This window comes from Gobius niger, assembly GCF_951799975.1.
Source record: "Gobius niger genome assembly, chromosome: 18".
Classification (NCBI taxonomy): domain Eukaryota; kingdom Metazoa; phylum Chordata; class Actinopteri; order Gobiiformes; family Gobiidae; genus Gobius; species Gobius niger.
Window position 1 is genome coordinate 15767346 of NC_136869.1, and position 21419 is coordinate 15788764.

The following is a 21419-nucleotide window of genomic DNA, read 5'->3' on the forward strand; positions in this document are numbered from 1 at the left end:
GCAGAAATGAAAAACCTTAACTGGATCATTTGTTTGGGATCTGCTATGTCCATGTGTTTCACTGGGGACGCCCGCTGTTCTTCATTTTACAATATTGCCGGCAGTGGCTTTACAGCTTTACTGATGGCTATCTAATTAGCTATGTCTTTAGGTGTAACAGTGCAGCACCTCACGAGTGTTTACTATCTGTTTGCCATGTTGTAAAACGTGTGAGCTGACTTGTAAAATGTGTAAAGGATTAACTACGCACTCTCACTTTGTAAAACATTGGCATCTGACAATAAAAGACTATGCCCTCAGCGCTAGGACCGACACGCATTATGTTTATGTACGGAGCACTCAGAGTGCACTCTTAGTTCTGTTATGGGCCGAATTTCCCAAGAGGACCATTTTTGTCATGATATACATGCCAGTCAGGAAGCAGAATTACAGCCACCTCAGCTGCCTCCGCTCAACATGAAGGAGCAGCGTCACTACTCCGAGCTCCTCCCTGTTGAGTGAACTCCTCACCCTATCTTTAAGGGTGCACCCAGCCACCCTGCGACTGACAAATTGAGAACTCAGCTCCTTCTTCACCGTAACGCTCCGATATAGCGAGAGCATCAGTGCAGACGTCTGTCAATCTCACGCCCTGCCTGTCGCTCAGATTCAGACTCCAAGATATACTTCTCCTCTTGAGGGAGGAGTTCATGTATGAGTACCCAAGATAATTCATCTCATGGGGTTAATCCTCCATTCAACATTTATCTATAAATAAATACGTATTTCAGCGTCTTGTTGTCGAGTGAGGGAGGGAGGGACGGACGGACGGACGGACGGACGGACGGAGTGTGAGATTGACAGATCGGATCAGCTCTTCACCACAATGGTCCACATGAGTGTAGACATTTGATAAAGAAGCAAATTGCATGCATTGGAGGATTTAAATGGAGCACACTGTTTTTACATTATCGCAATATTCAAGACAATATCGATTTAATATCGTGCACTAACTTCTGTCTGAACAACTGAGTCTAGCCTTGACTCACTGCTAGCATTTAATGGATTTGTTCTAGTTTCTTATGCTCAGGCTAAAACCATGCACAGTATCTGACACATGTTTCTTGTGTGCTCTTTCGAAAGCACAGTATTTGATGTTTTACTTCTGTCCACTTGGTGTGGTCCCCAGAACGGAGCCAGCCATACCCAGTGAGGAGGCTTACAGGTTGAAATCAGCTTTCTGGAATTTATTGTTTTGAGTAAACATGTCTTATACATAATCTGTCTTGGTATTACACACAAGCGGTTGTCATGGAGATATGACGTACTTCTCATAACACTTGGAGCTGCCTCAGGCCCGATGCGTCTCAATCAACTGCTGTCACACTGTAAATTTCATTCCCGCATATGGTTCCTTTGGATTAGAGAATAAGACCAAACAATCCCCTCGCAGGTCCTCAAAGCACGCTGGGTAATGTGAAACAGCTTAGGCCTTGTCCGGGTATGTGGCAAATTACAGATCACAACATGTTTCACTGCCCTGTCCTTAACGTGAATAAAAGTTGAAGGGATGTGGAAGGTGTAAAACGCTGTCTGGCGCGTGATGTGATTTTTCCGTCACCAGTAACATCTTTAAGAAATGTCCCAAAAATCAGACTTCCTGGGGCTGCACAATTTTTGGTTAAAATATCGAACCGTCATTTATCTGGTAACTAATGCAATCTGCAGTTTGCGGTTCATGTTTTAAAATCAAGAGTCAGTTCACTGTACACATTTCTAACATGTCCAAGAGCGTTTCAGAACATTAAACCACAGAGTTAGCTGGATTTACTCATCAGAAGACTTGGAATGGAGTCGGTGTGTTTTGTTCATTGTACTTTTGGCGATTTGATAATTGCGACTTCGATTGGATTGCAATTCATTGTGGAGTCCTAATATAACCCCATGTTTACTCTCTTACTCTCTATAGGCTTCTACTATATAGGCTATAGTCATATCTCTAGTATCTATGTTAATTGCGGGTGTTTTGAACCTTGTACTCCACGTTGTCGAAAGCCCCCACTGTAGCATATTTTTTTGTATTTGCCTCTATGTCTATGATATGGTCTTATCACTTCTTTACTGTATGTGGGCTTTCTGATTACCTTGTTGAGCATTTTTTGGCATATTAGTGATTTCTGTCAGACGGAGCTGTTAGAAGCTCTGGGAAGTATAAAGCAGGAGAATCAGGACGCCCTAAGGGACTGATCTCTATCAGTGACTGATAATGAATCCAGTGCCTGAAGGCTGGTCATTTGTACCCGCAGCCTTTCAGGCCTCCCTCAGGGCAGTTTTAGGCTAGTTTTTCAGAACGAATGAAGCTTCTCCCACTGGTACTGATTTAGGGATAATATTCTATCTGGATTTTTCTAACTAGTATTGCGTTTGCATATAGCTTTCTTTAAAAATGGCAATATCTGCCAATTGTTTATACATTTTATTTACCATACTGTTGAAATATTGTTTAGTAAAATATTGCAATTAAGTTACTATTCAAGACAGTTTTTGTCTCATTGTGCAGCCCTGGTTAGGAGGTTTTATGCACCAGAGCCTGGAAACCATTTGTTTTGTTCTTTGTTGCCGAGGAAAGCCAATGGAGGTGTGAATTGTGATGTGTTTGATTTTAACCTGCCGGCCTTCACACCAAGGGCTGTCATCTCCGCACATGGGCGCAGTCCTCTGCCATGTTAGACACAGCCTTGTGAGATGATTTACCTCAGATAGTTTGTGTCCATTTACATCAGGTATTTTTGCAAATGCTTGAGTTATTTTAGATCAGGTCTCTCTTATTTCACTTGTGCACCAACATTTCTTCAAGTATCTTCCCGTATCTGCTTTTCCTCCAGGATGCTTTGCTGACAGGGCAGGAGTGTGGTATGCTTAGGGGCTTCTGCTCCTAGCACAGCGCCCATATGTTTTGTATTACGCCCTTGGAGGTGCCATGCTCAGCGCTGCAGTGATGGGTGGGGATAGAGCAGGCCTCTCCCGTCCAAATGACGCATGACATGGTACTGCACTCTAGGCCTTTATTTATGGCTTCCCATGTCAGCGCAGCCTGCCCCCCGGAGGACGAGCCCCCTCACCTGTTGATTTAACTGAGCTTCCCCTAAATGCTAAGAAACTAAAGTGAATCCTTTTGGAGATGTGTTTCATCTGTGCTGTTGCACAAGAAGTGAAGGCGGCACATGTGAAGCGACTGGAGCAGGATTAATGTCATGTCAGCTGCCAGGCACACACTGCCCCTTTTATCAGTGTCTCTGATGTGGAAGAGGATGTGAAATCTGGAGCAAGAGTGAGGAAGAGCTCTGATGAGAGGATCCAAATGCATTTCTGCTGAAGAATTCCTGTACACATCACACAGCATTAACAAATCGAAGAATACACTGCAGCCAGGGCTTTTGCATACACAGGTGTTCTGCACAAACTTTACAGGAATGCTCCAATGATCCCTCTCCAACGTTTTGATGTGGTTTGAAAGGAATAGAAAAAGAATTTGAAGGAAATGAAAGCACAGGGAGGAGAAGCCGGTCGAGCGTAGATGACAGAAGAATGAATGAAAGAAAAAAAAACGTTGAAACAGATAGTGTTAAGAAGAATTTGATGAAGATCAGGAAAAAAAATGTACTTGATGGCGTGCTAGTGCCAACACAGCCGTCAGAGATCAGACCAAGAGCTGGGAGTATCTCCTCCCTGCTAATCTCGTATTTCTTTGAGTGAAACGCGGAAAGAGGGAGTGCTGTCAGGTTTTATGTGGCCTTTTGAAAACAGAAGAAGCCCCTTTGCAGTTATATATCAAGCTTCAAAAGTCCTCTGATAACAGAGCACTTGTATCTCCCTCCCCAGTGTCTGTAAAGCAGCCTGCTTGGAAATCCACTCTGGACTCTATTGTTTAGTCTAGCAGACATCCCTTAGATCCTCTCAACCAGTAGCTCATACAAATCCCCTTCATGTTCAAAGTGTCTTCAGAAGCTCTGTATCGTCAAGAATTGCCTTTATTGGGCCCATTCAGAGATTTCGTATGTGACAATGGCTCTGTTTTTATAATCACATCAATTTAACAATCCAATTGTCATGTTCAGGCACTTATATATAGAGAGCATGTTGCTGGATAAACCACATTTCTTTTTGCTCATGATGATTCTTGACCAAAGTCATCCATGTGGGGGAGTTATTTACATAGTTGTAGACGGACATGTTACTTCACAAAAGGGTTACATTCATGCGCAGTAGTAAAATGAAAGACTTGTTAAAATGTGCTGTGGGTGACCTCATTAGGACCTCCCCGTTGTCTGATTCCTGCTCTGAACCTTTGGAGTCTTTTTAACAGTAACATTTCTCTGGTTGCTCCTTGATCCATTGGACTTTTTGTAACTTTTGTGCTTTTTTTTCCTGAAATGAGCTTGTTTCGTTTGTTTCATAGTAGGTGGGGCTCTGAAAAAATAGACACCGGAGTCTTATTTGTCAGGGTCAATGTGATTCAAAGATCTATCAGATCCATGGTCCGGTGCAGGGGGTACTCCAGGGACCAGCTCTTTGTTTGGGTTAGCCGCTGATTGAAGCAAGGTCTCTGTTGAGGAAACCATTAGCAGCGCGGCGGGCCCAGAAAAATGAGCCGCTCTTGTCACTCCACATCAGGAGCTTCGCGAACACTATCGGATTGAACCGGGATGAGCGCAGGCCTTTGAACTAGAGACGAGCAGATAGATGGCCAGAGTGTGAAGTGGAGGGTTTGGCTATTTGGGTAACTAGGAGCAATTTGACCACAAGTTTATCTCCTCGTTATCTATGTGAGGAGAGGAGGATAGGTGTTGAGGTATTGGCAGAGAATGGGTCTGAGCATGGGTGTCTCGTTTTTCAATAGTTTAATCTCCATTTTTTGTGACTCCTGCGTAGCCACGATTCAAATCCCAGACAGCTATTTGTTATTGACTATCTAGGGTCTAGCTGAGCGACAATACACGCAGGTCCACTGTATTTGTTGAGCATTGTCCTTGGTGGATCTCGTGGCCTCAGTGATTGGCTGCCGTGGAGCCTGTCTGTCGTATATCAGCAGCACTGCCACCGACTCACTCACTGATTTATGGCTGTTTATCTGCGGTCACCCCTTCTTTTAACAGATGGGCTCGGGCTATTTACTCAGGGAGCGAACGGCCCCGATTTGATGAAAATAAAGACAACAAACATTAAGTAATTTGGCCACGGTTGTGATTACAATTGATTGGTTTCCAACGAAATCAGACGGTCTGCGTTCCCATTTAGTACTTTCTGGAGGCCTGAGGTACTTTTCTAGTTATCTTAATGTAGTTTGTTGTTTTAAGTACAGACAGTCCTGGCTACTATCAAATGGCAGCGTGTCTGCAGCACATTGGGTTGTCCTTTAGATCTGTTTTGTTGTTGTTTTTTTTCAAATTCAGAAGTCTGTATTCATTTCTCAATCTTCAGAGTGTTATGGAGAAATCGTAGCTGGAGTTGATTTCTGCGTCACAAGAGAGTGCTTGAATATTAACCGAAGACAATCTTTCAAAAGTCTCATTGTTGCTACATTGTTGTCACTACCTGCCGGCGGCATGTTTTCCCTCCTCACTTTGATATATACCAACCAGATTTTGACCCTTGCTCCTGCCAGTCATAAATTGTGATTCCTGGTTTATGTTTCTCATAATCTGTAGTTAAATGCTTTGAAAGCGACGTCGCAGCGAGGTTCACAGTAGTCTGTAACATCTTCTGTTGCATTCCCAACAGACAGTCTGATACAGCGCCCAGAAAAATGGTATTTTCTCAGGATTAAAGGCTGATGAATGTGTCCTCTGAGCTTAAAATGCAGATGATAATTCACGGCCAGTCCGCTCGCTCTGTCCGTCTGTGTTCATTTGTCAAGCCTACGTCCAAAATGGAGGCGGCAAGAGCGGAACATCGTTGGTGGGCTTCATGATGAGATAAACTGAGACAGACTGGTCACTGATCAGGGACACTTAGGCTTTATCTGAGCCTCATTCAGCGCTGACTCATCCACATGTGGACACTCAAAAACATGAGGGCTTCTTAAGGCATTGATGCTCTGGATATTCTCTGCACTGTTTTGAATAATTAGCAAAAAATACATTTTTAAGGAAATTAACGGTCACAAAACTCCACATCCACTTTAATCTACTGACATGAGCTCACATTTTACTATTCTGTTATATTTATATATGTTATATACCACGATATACCAATGGTGAATCGAATCACAGAGGAGTACTCCATGCTCATAGTCAGATTCTTTTCCTCACCCACTCCTCCATGGCAGATTTAACCAATCATAGTGACGTGTGAACTCAGATGAAGCAGAAGCCTTTAGTTACCTCGAAAATGTTGAAAGATAGATATAAAACTATTAACCTAACCTGAAAAATGTCACGGCCCTTTCCATTATATGACTTGCTTCCAATAGCTGTTCTATGGAATTTATATAAAAAGATAAGGGCTAGAATTATTAAATGTGTTTTCTCAGCGTATCCAGACCGGTGGTGTCAGTTCTGTTGGGAGATATATGTTCCCAAGAGTTTCCCGGCCCACACTAAGAACCAGCATCAGACCCAGGCACATCTGGACCCAATCTTTACAATAGAAGCTTGATTTGTGTCCACCAACCTGCCTCGGCTCTCATTGTCCCGCGTGTGTTGGCAATCTTCACGTGCCCCATAAGTGCTTTTTGTTGACGACATTAGTTTCTTGTCCAAGACTTTTATTCCTTTACATGTGTGTCACTCGATCCGTTTCCCCCCACTTCTCCCACACAAGTCGGCCCCTCGCGCTCGGAGATGAGCGGAAAGGAAATGACATCATGGCATTTTTCGATCTCAAGCCTTGGCACGAGGAAATTCTGAGTTACAGAGCGAATGCACGAGAAAGCAGATATGATTTTTAATGACTTCCGTGCCCCGACTGAAGACTTGCCGGAAATTAATGTTGAGGCATGCCGTCGAAATCTTTACTGTTCCCTCAGTGCAGCAATCATCCTGTTACTGCTGATTATTCAAAATGAAATTATCTTATAATTCTGGCAAGACGCTTACAGTTTTATGTATTTCAAACTAGCTGTTTATGAATACAAATGTTACCCGGAGCTAATGTAGGAAAGTAAAGCGCAGCCAAAACATAAAATGGACACGTTGAGCCAATAACGGTAGATAAACAGTAAGGAGGAGTGAGAGCCAAAGACAACACAGAGCGGAGGGGAAAGTGTCCTGCTGGCATCAGGTTGCTCCGAGTAAGTGTTATTTGAAAAGCAGCTGAAGGGTGACACTCACTATCACTCCCTGCACATCTCCACTCATCTTCCTCCTCTCCTCACTCTACCATCTGTTCACTCACTCTCTCTCTCTCTCTCCGCAGGCTGCTCTAAGTGCCTTGAAACAGCTGTCGGAGCAGGGACTGGACCCGGTGGATGGCCCCGTCAAGGTACGCCACTTGTCGGGCCCTTTTTGCTGGGGTGGGACAATTGCGTTTCATAGCGGGCTAGGACATGAATTGATTCCCATCGCAGAGTCATGCATAGTGTATGTGTTGGCATCTGAAGACAAACACAAAGCCTCTCCGCCCAGAACAGCGCACTCTTTTGTATAATTATTCTAATAACAAAAATAACCTTCCTGAGATACCTCCACTCATTTGACCACACCAGAAGATGTGCTCAATAATGCTTGATACATAACAAAGACAACGATTTTCTGTCAGTGTAAGTGCATGTGTCTGTAGTACATTACAAGACCTAAATAAAACAACATAAAGTTTAATGTTTCTGATGATTTCAATGTTTTGAATTCCAGTTGTTTTGTCTCGGAGCTGGAAACGCCCTGTCATAGACAATCACAATAGTCTGTTATTCAATCATGAATCATAAGACTAACCATCAAAACTATTTTCAACAGTGATTTTTGGCAAAGGCCTAATCTACTAAAAATGGTCCCGCGACCCACTTACTAGCCTCCAGTTTAGAACCACGGGATAGTGCGTAATGGTACCGAGCTTTCTCAGTCTGTGCTTTACTTAAAGTATGTATAGACTTCCTATATTCTTTTGTTCTAACAATATTGTTGTTCTAAGAATTTGTATCAAAGTTTCAAAAACTATGCCAATAATTCATTTAGTCTTTCTTCTTCTTCCTGATGATCTACAGTATATTATAAATAATGAAATAAAAGTCCTCCAAGCCGACTAGAGCAGAGTGCCGTAGTTTAAAGTCAGTGTGCCAATAATATCCCACACGTATTACAGACTGACAGACAGACGTTTCCTCCACATTAATCTCCTATAGGAAATGTAGAGGCGGGTGTGCTGTACATTTACAGGCACTGCCGTCCTTTGAGTGCCAGAGCTGTGGTTGTCTGTTCCCAGGTCGTGGAGTACAGGGCTTCATTCACAGCAGCAGCCTCCATTTGCCTCATTTCCTTCCTCTAAAGAAGGAATACCAGGCAGAAGGTCTATGGAGGAGACAGCAGTTCTTTGGAAAGCTCGATCTAGTGTTTCTCTGTGTTATCTCAGTACATGGGCGTGACATGGGAAGAGCTTGGGCAGAGCTGTTTTCCTCTGCCCCAGGTCTCTCTCTGAGCAGTAATGTTCCAGCTTCAGTCGCTGCCTCCGACATGGAGCCAAGGTGGTAGCACTTACACTTTCACCTGTGTGCTTAACCACTCATGTAGGAGTCACCTCATGAGACACAAAACAGATTCAGGTCAAGGACTGTCTGTGTTGTCATAGTGGCAACTCTCAGTTTCACTGAAAACAGTCATTTACAAGAATCCCTGTCTGTAAAGTGAAACATGGTGACTCATTGTAGAAATGTTATTCTCTAGAATATCACGTTTAAAAAGGCTTTTGTAAACCTTTAGGTTAAATAATTCTAATGATACAATGCCTGAAGAAAAGAAAGAGTCGCCACATGGATTTTACTTACTGTTATGATCTGGGATTGCTGTAGTTGGTCAAGTCTATGTTCAGCAACACTATGTGCCCAACAGCCGAACATGAACATCCTGAATGACCAGGTTATTCCATCAATGGATGGACCATGGATTTGTTCTTCCCTGATCGCACAGACATACAGTGCAGCATCCATCGGGCTCATATTGTGAAAGATCTTGGTGAAAAATTACTGCAATACTGGGTCTTTTGACATTACAGAAGCGTAATCAAACAATACAGCAAAGGCGGTCTAACGGAATATTTGATCATGTGGCCTTTTTTGGGAGGAATTTCCTTTTTCTTTTGTGTGTGTGATAACCTAAGCGCATGAGTAAACCTCTTGGAGTCATAAGTTACCTCGCTCATTTATCACATGAGAAGGCTGATGATCTGCCGTGGCCATCCGGGAACGGAAGGAAAGAGCAGAAATTCAACAATTAGCTCTTGTCATTTTGAGTTAGGTACAAGTTTCTAAAGTTATCTGGACTAACTTTCTAAATGTGTGCCTGTTTTACAGAGCAGTGAAGCCTGTGGGAGGGAGGACGGACATTAAACAGACTAACTCAGGCACCACCACTCAGGTCTGCAAGGATTCAAAGGCTGTCGTCCAGGAGCTGACCCCCCACACCCACCCCTTCTGCCAAAACCTTCAACACCCTTACCCCCGCCCCCCCCAAACACTATCCCTCCCCCCACGGTACCCCACGATCGCCACTGTATCCTGCAAAACCTGTCAACATGCAATAGGGTGGATGTGCACCGAGAAATGACCTACTATTTAACACAACCTGAGTCTATGTGAAGACAACGCTATTTTAACATGTTTATTCATTATTTCTGTCAAAGAATACACAATTATGAGATCCATGCATGGTACTGTATGACAACGAGGGAAATGCATAGACAATGTCCCTCTCTCGGATATGTTATGGTATGGCGAAAACAAATATGTACATCATGCCATTCAGAAGATTTAAAGGGGGTGGAACCGACGTGCATACAGTAGCTTACTTTTGGGGGTTCTCTTTTTACTTTTATTTCTTCTTTTTGTTATTTTATTGATCTAACAATGCTTGAGTACTGTATTTAAAATTAACCAATGCCAGTGCTGTGAAAGTTGTAGTTGTTGTCTTCATATATAGTCACCCAGCTTACCTTGTATGCTGATTATAAAAAGAAAAAAAAGTAAATCATCTATCTATGGATGTGTATGACTTGCAAGAGTATCATATTCCGAAAAAAAAAAATGACACAGATAAATCTTTTCATGTGGACGAAAAGGACAAAAATGGTGTTAGCGGTAACCAGTAGACGTGTGACAAACGGGAGGTACGGGCTACGCTTCACCTGTACTTCCTCTATGGTATTTTTTATTTTTTTTAAATCAAATCCATGGTCCAGCATAGCATCACTGGAGCGGAGGCGCTGCTGTACTACTTTATCACACAAACGGCCAGTCATTTCAACAGTGGCAGTTCTCATTAGCGCCAATAAAAAGTTGTAGTATCCCAAAAAAAAAGAAAAAAAAAACTTTATAAAGCTTTGTATGGGCGCCGTGCCAACTGCATGTCTGCCAGCGAATAAAAAGTCCTCTCCATTCCAGTGATTTTGTGTCAGTGGACCCTCCCTCTTCCCCCCTCCACAGTTTTGTCGATCACATCTACACCCATTGTGTGTGTTGTATTGACCCGCCAAGGCATCAACTTGGGTGCTTTTAATGCCTGCATCTTTTTGGAGCGGAGACGGTGACACATGTCGCTGGAGCCTCTTTCTCCCAAAAGGCCACTATGAATTTACCAGTTCACTGACATTGAGGATGTGTCGTCTTCGCTGTGAGTGCAATAGTGTAATACGGCTGTTTGTGTTACTGAAATGCAGTAAAAACACCTCAGTTCATGTGAAAAAGTCTGACGTTTCTGTGTCTTCTTTTATCAATTCATCATAAACAAATTATCCCACAACAAGTGATCTTTCATCTCAAATGACCAGAAGATTGATTAGAAGTGGGTGTTTTTTTCTTGTAATGGCCCAAACTCTAGGCAAGCATTCATTGTACTATTAGTAGAGTTATTTAAAGGAGCTTTATGCAACTTTTTTGTGGAAAAAGAAAGTTGACATTTGTGCGTATTTGACCTTGTAGTGATCCAGTGGTCCGCATGGAGCCTTTACTTTCCATCACAGTGGTCTCTAGGACGCTCCAAGATCATTTGTTTGAAAGGTTTTCACTGCTGACGGACCCTCTCTCCAGAAGATCTACAAAACAATTGATCCTGGAGTATTGTAGCGACCACCGTGATCAAATGTAAAGGCGCCATGCTGACCACTCACACAGCCACTGACTATAAGGTCAAATACTCACAAACATAAAAAAAAAATGGCATAAAAAGTTGCATAATGCATCTTTAACAGGGATCCTTGTGTCATCTTCCAGAAAATGTTTAAAGAAATGTACAATATTTCAAGTATTTTTGGATTACTAACAGACAAAATCTCTGTTGTGTAATAATGTTCCTCAAAATCATCTGTAGGGCCAGATGTCACTTTGCCTTCCTCTAACATAGGCGATCAGTGCCAATGTGCAGAGTGTTATATTGCTAAAAGCATTGGGGTCCCTTTATAATACTGTTCAGCACTCTACACGTTCATAACCACTGCTCTAAATCCATCCCCTGCAAGTCTTATGATCTCCAAAGCAAAACAGACTTTGAATTCTGAGAGGTAATGGCCTAATGTGTGTAGCGGCCAAGTCAGTTTCTCACCTCCCAGTTGTTTTCTCTGTCTCCGTCCCATTACGCAGATGAATGAAAGGCGCAAGACAGCGAAGATCTAATTCAACCGGTCTGATTAATGGTACTGGGCTGGCGGCTACATCTGCTTGCCATTGAGACGAGGGCCGTTCACACACATTAGCGGCAGATCTCTATTCCAGAAGTCCAGGTAGTAGTGGCGCTCGGGACTTTTAGCCCTCAAGACGAATTGCCCCGTATAGTGAGCAGCCAACATGGGAAGTGGAGCTTACTGCCCAAAAATAGAACCAATCGATGAGGCTGAGAAGGCCTTTCCGTTCCAGGCAAAAGCAAATGCCACACGCATTGATTTCTCCTGCGGATTTATGTGCCATTGACCATCTTGAAGCCCTCCTAATTACTACTGTGTTAGCAGCAAGATGAACGATTGTCCCTTAGTTGTTGATAGATTTGTAAATATTGTCAATTGTCTAAGGTGTCATATGCACTTTAAAGCCACACTGCGGAACATTCCAGGTCTTTTTTTTTCTGTATTATTCCCTAGATGAACTGTTACACTATTAGATTAAAGAGATTCTGGAGAACAGTAGCTGGACGTCCGCATTGCTCCTGCAGGAATCAAAACTGTCAGCACAAGTCTTCATATTTCAGCTAATCTGCTTGTGCGCAACTTTATCCAGCTCAGATTAGTCACGGCAGAGGAGCACAGCCAGCCCTGCAGTCGGAGTCGGGACGTCCCATCAGTTCGGGGGTGTAATAAGCAGGAGAAGGGTGTCTGGAGTATGTGCTCTCTGTCCCAAAGCGAGAAATTGATTGGTTCTGTGGAGACATCAGTGTCTGCCCAGCTAATAGATGGTTTCCCACAGTGGTTCGTCCCGTCTTCAAACCCGACAGCTGTAGCATTTGCTCCGAGGCATTTGCTTAGTGTGACCACATTTGTCTTTTTGTTGTACCCCCATCAAGAGGGTATTGAGGCTTATCTTCTTTTTTTAGATATCTTTTAAATGTGTGTGTGTTTATTGGGAATATCATGAACTAGAATTTGATGCAATGATTTCAGGTGGAGGGCAGAGGTTACAGAAAGAACAAAATATTACAGTAGGTAGAAGTCCAATTGTTGCATTTCGACGCTGTGACAATTTTATCCGTTTACCTGCATAGTTTTATATGTTCTTTATTTATACTCCTAGTTTCATTCTAGCTCATTGTATCTTCAGCTGTGGCTCTTATTTCATTCTGTTATTTCTGTCCTCTTCTGGGAAGGGATGTTCAAGTCAGTGTAGTTCTAACATTTACTAATCTGGTTTGGGACATCCCTGGCTCTGGGGAAGTTAAGGTTCATTGTAAGTGTTTTGTGATGTCGGAGTATTCCAAGATGATGACGCACAGTTTCATTTGATAAGGCTCGATGACGCTTAGGGTACTTCCCTGTTTGGGATACAACTGCCTTTATACCAAACTTGCCCCACTGGACACCTGAATCACAGACACATCAGTTTGGAAGATCCCCTTGAAAGCAATCTCTGAATACGCTTAGCACATAATACTCGCATCACTGGTAATGATGACAAAGCCAAAGTTAATAATCTAGTTTACTTTATTATTTTAAGTTAGGTAGAGACACTAAACAATGAACCACATTTTGCTCAGCTCAAGAGCAGTCCATGAATTACAAAATAAAGACATTGACTGTGATACGGTCAAAATATAAAGAAAATTAAGAGGTAGAGGATTTAGGCTCATCTTTGTGACTAAGGAATCAAGCCTGTAGGAATGTAGTTCAAAACTATACATCGGACAATGAGGACAAAACATTTGGGATGCGATGTATTCACAACATTAACAGTTTACTGGGACTGAACAAGGCAGACAATGGACACCATTTCAGAGTCATGTAGAGCTTAATCCTTCCACACATTAGTCATAAGAGTTGTTTTCCTGCGTGTCTATGTAAAAGGAGAGGGTTTAAATGTAAAAAAATAATGGTAACATACATTTACAATAGAAACATTTACAGATTTTAAAGGTCAAGTGTCAAATCCTTCTTTCAGTCATTTCATTTGTCGCACATGCTGGTTCAGGCCAAAACTCAAGAGCGAGCCACAAGCCTCTCAGTCCCTTTCGGAATGTGTAGACTTCATTTTTGACTTGTTCTGTGTGTTCAGAACAAAACTTTAAATGCAAAGTGAATTTTATTATAATGCCTAAACAGAAGGAGATGCTTTAAAAGGTCACTGCTGCAGTGAACCAAACCCACACACGCCAGGCAGTGTCGAAAATTACAGTGCATGTCTACAAAAAGTGAAATATTTACTGTTCATACAGCAACATACTGCATATTCACATGACACTAGATAAGGCTGGTGACTACATTAGGTAAATAGTTAATTATTGGATATCTTTTCCGCATGATTTAAAAAAAACTAGTGACAGAATATAGATGCTTTCTTTAACAAACAAAAAGACAAAACAAAGTCAAATAAATCTTTTGTGTAGTACACAGCTTTCTTTGTTCCAGAGGAACAATATGGTAAACCATTGCATTTGCTCAATGCAAGTGCACCAGTCAGTCTGCCCTCCTTCATTTGTCCCATTGTCATCCACAGTGGTTGCTTCCTCACATGTAGGTTTATGTGCGCCCTGTCTGGGTTGTAGACAGCGCCCCCTAGATCCCATTCTTTGCTTCATTGTTGTTCATGGCCTCTTTTCTTTGAGCTAGGAAGGGGTACATGCATTTGTCGGCTCCAAGGAATCGGTACATGCAGACAATGGCTTCAAAAGGCAGGATGCTGGAGACAAAGAATGAATGTGATTAGTTTCAGAAAAGACACTTGCAGGGGCCTGTGAACTGCTCTGTCTAAACAAGCCTCACCTTTTCATGAAGTTAACCATGTAGATAATCCGAGGAGTGCAAACCATAGGCTGGTCAGTCAGGATAGCCCTCATGGCTTGCTTCACACAGAACTCTGGCTTCAATGGAGGAAGGAAAGGCTCAATTTCCTTTCTAAAGAAAAAGAAAGATTTGTTTTTTAAAGAAACAATCCATCTCACATCTCATAAATTATCTCATTGTCAAATGTTCCTGTGGTTTAGCTTTAAAGTGTCAGGTTTATGAAGCCACCTGCTGCATGTGACCATCAGACCGTGTGTGGACTGGGAACTGCAGAGGGGCAGCACAGTGCACCTGTTCAGAGCTTTCCCCTGAGAACCTCAGTCTCAGGTGCTGACTGATGACAATATCCAGCAGAGTACAGTAAGCTGCTGGTCTGGAACATGTTTGGGTGGGACAGCTGGAAATTAAGCGCACCTTATTCTGCAGCCCTTGAACATCCCAGTGTCCATCAGGTAAGGGCACACCAGCGTCATGTTGATGCCGTCCTTCTCAGAGGCCTTCAACTCATGGCTCAGTGATTCGTGGAAGCCAATGGCACCAAACTTACTGGCACAGTAATCCTGTGGGAATGAGGAGAGAACAGGTTAGCCCAGTAAAAGCACAGGGAGCAGGGAGAGCATTATCAACACGCCCCACAGGCATACACGGCTCTAATGATACGGAGACAAAACCCAGCCAGCCACCGCACCGGGCTACGGTTTCATGAGCATTCTTCTTCAGTGCATCAGGAGACTGCTCGGCTTGGCATAAACGGTTTGATGTGGTTCACTGTGAAGTAGTTTTAAACAAGGGCTTGGGCAAACACAGATGCTCGTCGATAAAAATGGAGGCTATAAAGAGATACAACTGTGAAGACACAGCTCTTGTTTCCAAAAACCACAGTGTGCTTCAGGAACTACCTTTACTCAAGCACAAAGAAATATAAAAAGTAATAAATACATATGTCCTCCTTTGAAAATTGTGGAGAAAGCCAAATCAAACAAAGTCACAGTCAATCCATTTAGTTATTGCACATTTTTTCCAGCATGTTTGGTCTGTTACTCATACAGTGGGAAAGCGAAGTAATGGCTCCAAATACTTTTAAATAAATTTAAATAATAATTAAAAAGGAAACTGGAACAGACTCAAAAGTCTTTAGGAATAAAAAACAGATCTGTGACAATGGAGGAGCACAGTGAATGCTGAATGTTAAGTTCTGCACAAAGCAGTGATGAAGATGTCTCTGTCAGCTCATTCTGGGGCCCGTTTCCAGTGGAGGGACACCAACCCTGCCTCCGTGTGTTTTTGGCTCAGAGCGCGCCACAGAGAAGCACTAGTTTGATTTGGTGGGAACTATAGCGGAGTGCTGTGTGTATGGTACGAACCTCCACTCCAGCTGTGCTGAACAAACCCAGGGAGCTGGCAACTGTCACAATGTGGCCATGATTCAGTTCCAGCATCTTGGGGAGAAACGCCTTGGTGGTCTGGAAACAGACAGAAAGACAAAGATTAGTTCACGGGATCAGTTTGTCTGTGCCAAAGGCCCTTGATCCTCTGCTCCCCCATCTGCCCTACTCCATGGAGACGTCTGAAAAGGATTCGGCACAAAACAGAAATTGACTTCTGGAGGGGCATACTTACAAATATCGTGGAATAAATACACATTTCCCATATTAGTACACTCATTGTGAGGGGACAGGACAGGTCCTGCGTTCCCACACAGATCTGATACCGGGAGAGGCTCCGCTGTAAAGAGCTGCTGACAACACCAATCGCAGGCTTCTGTTGACTGCACAGCTTTAACAGTGCAGCTGAACTCCGCTCTGTTCCCACACTGCCCTGCGCCTGTCGGGCCGCGGTCAGCAGAACAATCGGCAAAGACAAGCTTTGAGATGAAAGCGCTTCAAACTCTGCCACGTGAGAGCTCAAGTGCCTCAGTCTATCTTCCAATCAGAGTTCCAAAGTGAGAAAGGCAACACCAGGGAGCGGATTAGGCAGGAGAAAGTCAATGATTACATTTGATTAACCTATATAGCCTCTTCCCACTGCAGCAGTGCACCAGTTTGGAGCTGCCCTGAGCACAGCATGGGCCCATCTGCAGGTGTGACATGTGACGGTCAGACACCGGTGATAGGAACTGACCAATCACTCTCACCACAGGAGGAGGTAGCAGACAACAGCAGGACTTTCTAAGGACTGCCTTGTAGTTCAATTCTGAAGCAACACTCATTCAACAGTTTTTTATTTTATTTAAGTCACTAGGGTTACTCTGAAACCGTGTGGTTTAGGGATCAACGAGAGACGGGCAGTAAACAGTCATAACTGGAAACAAATAGGTGAATAATTCCAACTGTAATTCAGCCATTTGTTGGCGATCAGGTTTAGTACATTTGGCCGCTGCTTACCTATTGACAAGAACCTTGTGGATTCTGCTGGGGATTCATTACTGAACTTTCCATGAATTTTGAGGTCATATAATAAAGTACAGTCTTAGCCTGGATAGAAGCGTTAGGCCAGAGAGGGCATGGTACCAGGCAGTACAGGCCATGAAACCACTGGCAGGGAAGGGAGGTGCTCATTAAATCCGTGCTGCAGATAAACTGCATCAGACCTGCTTGATTGTCATCTATAATTTCTAACTTGTGTCAGACATGTTCAGATATGGATTTGCTTATTATTCTGACTTAAACTGGAAGAATTACATCATACATGTATCTTAAGCTGATGAGCTCACTGTTTAAGAGTCATTTTGATGCCAGGTAGAACTGATCTGCGCCAAACATCTGTACTGTTGCAGGACAACACATGCTGCAGTCGTCATAAGGGGCCTACAGTAAGGGGTGAAAGAAACTGAAACCTGGGCAAAAGCTGAGAAAGCCCGTGCAGAGCCAGAATGGCAGTAGATGACAAGGGAGTTGCGTGCAAACAAAGCATTAACTTTAGATATGCTCTACCTATCTGCAGCCAAAGCCTCTACTCACACTTAACAATGACTTGATCTGGCTCCATACCTTTATGCTGAAGCCAACTTTCTAGCGCACAATTTTGCTGAGTGTTGTCTCCACTCACTAAGGAAGTGGTACAAAACGTGAGCAGTCTCTCCCACCGTGGACATGCTGCTTCTCATGGCAGGAATGGCATGTGGGTTTGACCCCCGCTGACCTTTCAGACACTAAATGTGTGAAAGCAACCGGGGGCTCGTGTCTTACATCAGAGCGGCCGTAATTGGGTCTCAACGCTCTCTTGTTCCGCTAAATTACTCGCTGACACAGCCGGGGCCTCCACCCTAAACAGGGGTGCCCTGCTCCCCGTACACCCCCACTAATTGGTTGTGTGCCCCCAGGAGCATTTAAGCCACACAAAGCGTCTTGCAGCTGGGGTGTCAGGCTGCATTAGCACTAACGCCTCATCGACACAAGTATGAACAAAATATTGGCCCTCGCGTAGGGCCAGATGGTCATTTAATTGGGCTGACTTCTCCCTCAACGAGAGATCCGAGGCACAGCGCCGGAACTTTTCTGATGCTACAACAGATCATGGGATTTGAAAAGGGGGCTGGGACACACACTGGGCAGATTGGAAGCTATGATCATTTGGTCAGGTCAATCCAATTTGTCAAATTTACCTGAAAACCAAACAATTCTGTAAAGCAGGAAGTAAAGGCTTTATACAGACAATTGGGCAGGCAATTAGGCACTTGATCTGATGCTGAACGTGATTTCGTTGACAGGATTACACTGGCGGTCTCGAGGCGTCGCCGCTGGCTGTATGGTAAAATACCCCAAAGTGAAAGGGTAACGTGGATATAATACATTCATCCAAATACAACAGTTTGAGCGCACATGAGGCTATCATAGACCCGTAATGCTGAGCTTTAGTGCAGGCCACAGGTGCACCAGGCCTGAGAAGGGGCCCAAACGAAAACCAGTCAAGTAGGACCCTTCTGCCTGGCTGCGCCCTTTCTCTGGATACAGCAGGAATGTGGCCTGCGGAACTTGGCTCTTGTCGTCTGGCATCTTGTCAAAGCCGATCCAGAGACAAGAAACCAATTGTCAGATAAAGTGGGTCAGCAGCGGCTTACCATTACCCTCTCGCCTGTGGACGCGACCAAACCACTTTTTTACTTCCTCATCTTTCCTCCCACTGCGCTTTTCCCGCCGCCGTGCCGCTCAACAAAGGAGATACAGTACAGTTCAGGAAGCAGGGGCTTATGCCTGAGTATTGTTCATACGCCACCTGTTGATAAGCTTTTCAATATGACTCTGATTACTTTCTTTCAAGTCGCTCCTGCCACACACAAACTCCAGATGTTATTACTCTTGGTCGCTATGACTAAATGCAGTGCTAAAATGGCTTGATCACAAATTGTCACCAGTTGGGTGGATGAAACTGCCAAACTAAATGTGATCATGACCCCAAGTTTATAAAAGGAGGAGACTGAATCCTAGTCTGGCTCTTGAATAGACAACCTTAATCAATAGTAATATGCATAGTGTGTCAAGATGCCGGCGAATCTGATTTGGGCAATTTACAGAATCATCATTTGCAATTCCAGGTCCTCAAATCAGAAAATCTACTTGCAGTTCAAAGTAAATATTGAGAGAGACACACACACACACACACACACACACACACACACACACACACACACACACACACACACACACACACACACACACACACACACACACACACACACACACACACACACACACACACACACACACACACACACACAACATTTTTTTAAACCCAAGAGCGATAAAAAGAGTTTGCTTATCATGAACTTGAACAACAGTATAGTAATTGTGGGAGCGGGCGACGGCTGACAGATTCTCCTCAGCCTAATCTCTATTCATGGAGCTTGTGTCTTTAACGAACCACATCCTCCAATCGGCCTGTCGCTATTCATTAACTACCTCTTTCATCTACTCGTTCACACCACTACAGAATATAGAGAACACAAACAGACACACACTGCCACATTAACAATGAAATCATAGGCACAGATAAATGTGCATCTTTCCTTTCTTAAGTCACACAATACAATGAGATACGTTGAATAACAGTGTGGACAAGTGTGATGCAATCGATTGGGGGTTCACATCACAAACCGATTTGCGTGCAGTCACCAGGGGTTAAACCGTTGCCAAGCGATTGGATCAATTCTCATCACTACATTATAAGGAGCACAAAGGATGATTGGCTCTTAGTAATGTTTAAGAAAACTACTACAGAGACAAAGCAAAGACTGTCTTGTACAGAAAATACCTTGCAAGAAAAGTGCAACACATTTATTCTACCACCCTGTGTCTAAGACAAAGGAACAGTATCAAACACAAAAACTTAAGTGCTAAATAACAGAAATGTTGCTGTTAGCAGCAGCTTCAAAATAGAAGGATATTCCATAGAAACTGGTGTGGAAGCTGTCAAGTGTTTCCCAACCAGGGGTTCCCGAACCCTGCTACTTCGTAGGGGTGCTTGGAAATTAATAAATTAATGAATTAAGAACTAAAAGGAGTAGTAATGTAATAGCATTTCATTACTAAAATAATTCATTTAAAATGATATTATGTAACTGCTATAAAGGTACATCCCTGAATATGTATGGTTTAGCATAACATGTGTGTCACAATTAGGCAGTGTAATTAGATGTAGATGTATTTAGTAGCTTTACAGTAAAAGCCTATAAGTAGGGGACACAGAAAGTAAACATAAATAAATATAGCTACAGCTCGGGGGTGTGGGAACCACTCACTCCTCTAGCGTTCAGAAAGAGAAATTTAGGAATGACGAAATGAAAATGAAACTGAGAGCATGATGTATTGACTCAAGTGAGTCCTGTGTTGACAATGTTGCACATTTGAGACATTAGAAGACTTCATATTGTAATCGTAATCTCACCCAGAAGTGCGCATGGCAGTTGACCACCATCGTGCGTTCAATCAGTTCGTCGGGACACTCCAACAGATGGTGCCCGGAGACCACACCGGCGTTGTTGATCAGTATGTCCACCTCTCCCACTTCACGGCGTACCTTCTCCGCTGTGGAGTACACGCTCTCGCGCTTGCCCACATCGCACACGTAGGTGTAGACCTGCGGCTGGAACGGTGGGACTTCCTCTACTCCTCCAACAGGTCCTAGTAAGGAAACAGGGACAAATGTACAAACTAAAAAGCCTATAGAGACTTCGTAAATGTGCACATTCAGAAGTGCAAATCTAGCCCGAATTTAATCAAAAGTAACACGTTTCCGCTTAAGGTTAGTAAAGCATGTTCCTATAGCGAACACTAACTCACCGTCTTTAGCCAGAGGTGTATCTAGTTCGTGGTAAATCTGGCGCACCATCTCTGCCGTTTCCTCGTTGCTCTGACTGTTAATGTCCCACAACACCAGTATTGCCCGTCTCCGGGCGAACTCCTTTGCAAAGAGCCGCCCGAGGCCGCTGCCAGCACCGGTGATCACGCACACCTGTCCCGCCACGCTCTTCTCCTTCGGCTTCACCACCCATTTGGCCCCGGCTGCTACAAACGCCCAGAGTACTTTCAAAATAACCACGAAGAACTCAGCAAGAATTATCATCATCTTTAGGCTTCAGTGGAGGCAAAAAATAAGGTTAATCTTCTTGAAAATGATTTGCAGCAGCGAGGAAAACCCTGTCAGGAGACGGTGCGTAAATGTCTGCGCTCCTGTTCCACACGGAGTTGGATGTTTCAGTGAGCAAAAATACTATCAGCACTGAGCAGCTGTGGTAAGACACACGGCTTCCTCCGCTGCTCCTCCACTCAACTCATCTTTACGCACAACGCGCTCCCTATTTATTCAGTCCACCCATC

At 43.6% G+C, this 21419-nt stretch overlaps 2 protein-coding genes across 3 annotated transcripts in view; one reads left to right on the forward strand and one right to left on the reverse strand.

The window, feature by feature from the left end:
- The window catches only part of stau2 (staufen double-stranded RNA binding protein 2), a 104053-nt gene that overhangs the window by 43761 nt on the left and 38873 nt on the right, over positions 1 to 21419 (forward strand). Inside the window, exons 14-15 of one of the 2 annotated variants that reach the window (XR_013793839.1) lie at positions 7396 to 7461; positions 9482 to 9588. Coding sequence is in view for 1 of the 2 variants with exons in the window: in XM_079575812.1 (XP_079431938.1) it covers positions 7396 to 7461; positions 9482 to 9517 (102 nt within the window). In the remaining variant the exon portion in view is untranslated. Of the gene's footprint in view, positions 1 to 7395; positions 7462 to 9481; positions 9649 to 21419 lie in introns of those variants that run through there. The other variant, XM_079575812.1, reaches the window with a different exon arrangement.
- Positions 13341 to 21401, reverse strand: rdh10a (retinol dehydrogenase 10a). The gene is made up of 6 exons (XM_079575740.1): positions 20883 to 21401; positions 20488 to 20723; positions 15969 to 16067; positions 15019 to 15164; positions 14584 to 14715; positions 13341 to 14500 (listed from the first exon to the last, which is right to left on the reverse strand). The coding sequence occupies exons 1-6, from the start codon at positions 21166 to 21168 to the stop codon at positions 14377 to 14379; spliced, it is 1023 nt and encodes a 340-aa protein (XP_079431866.1). The 5' UTR covers positions 21169 to 21401; the 3' UTR covers positions 13341 to 14376.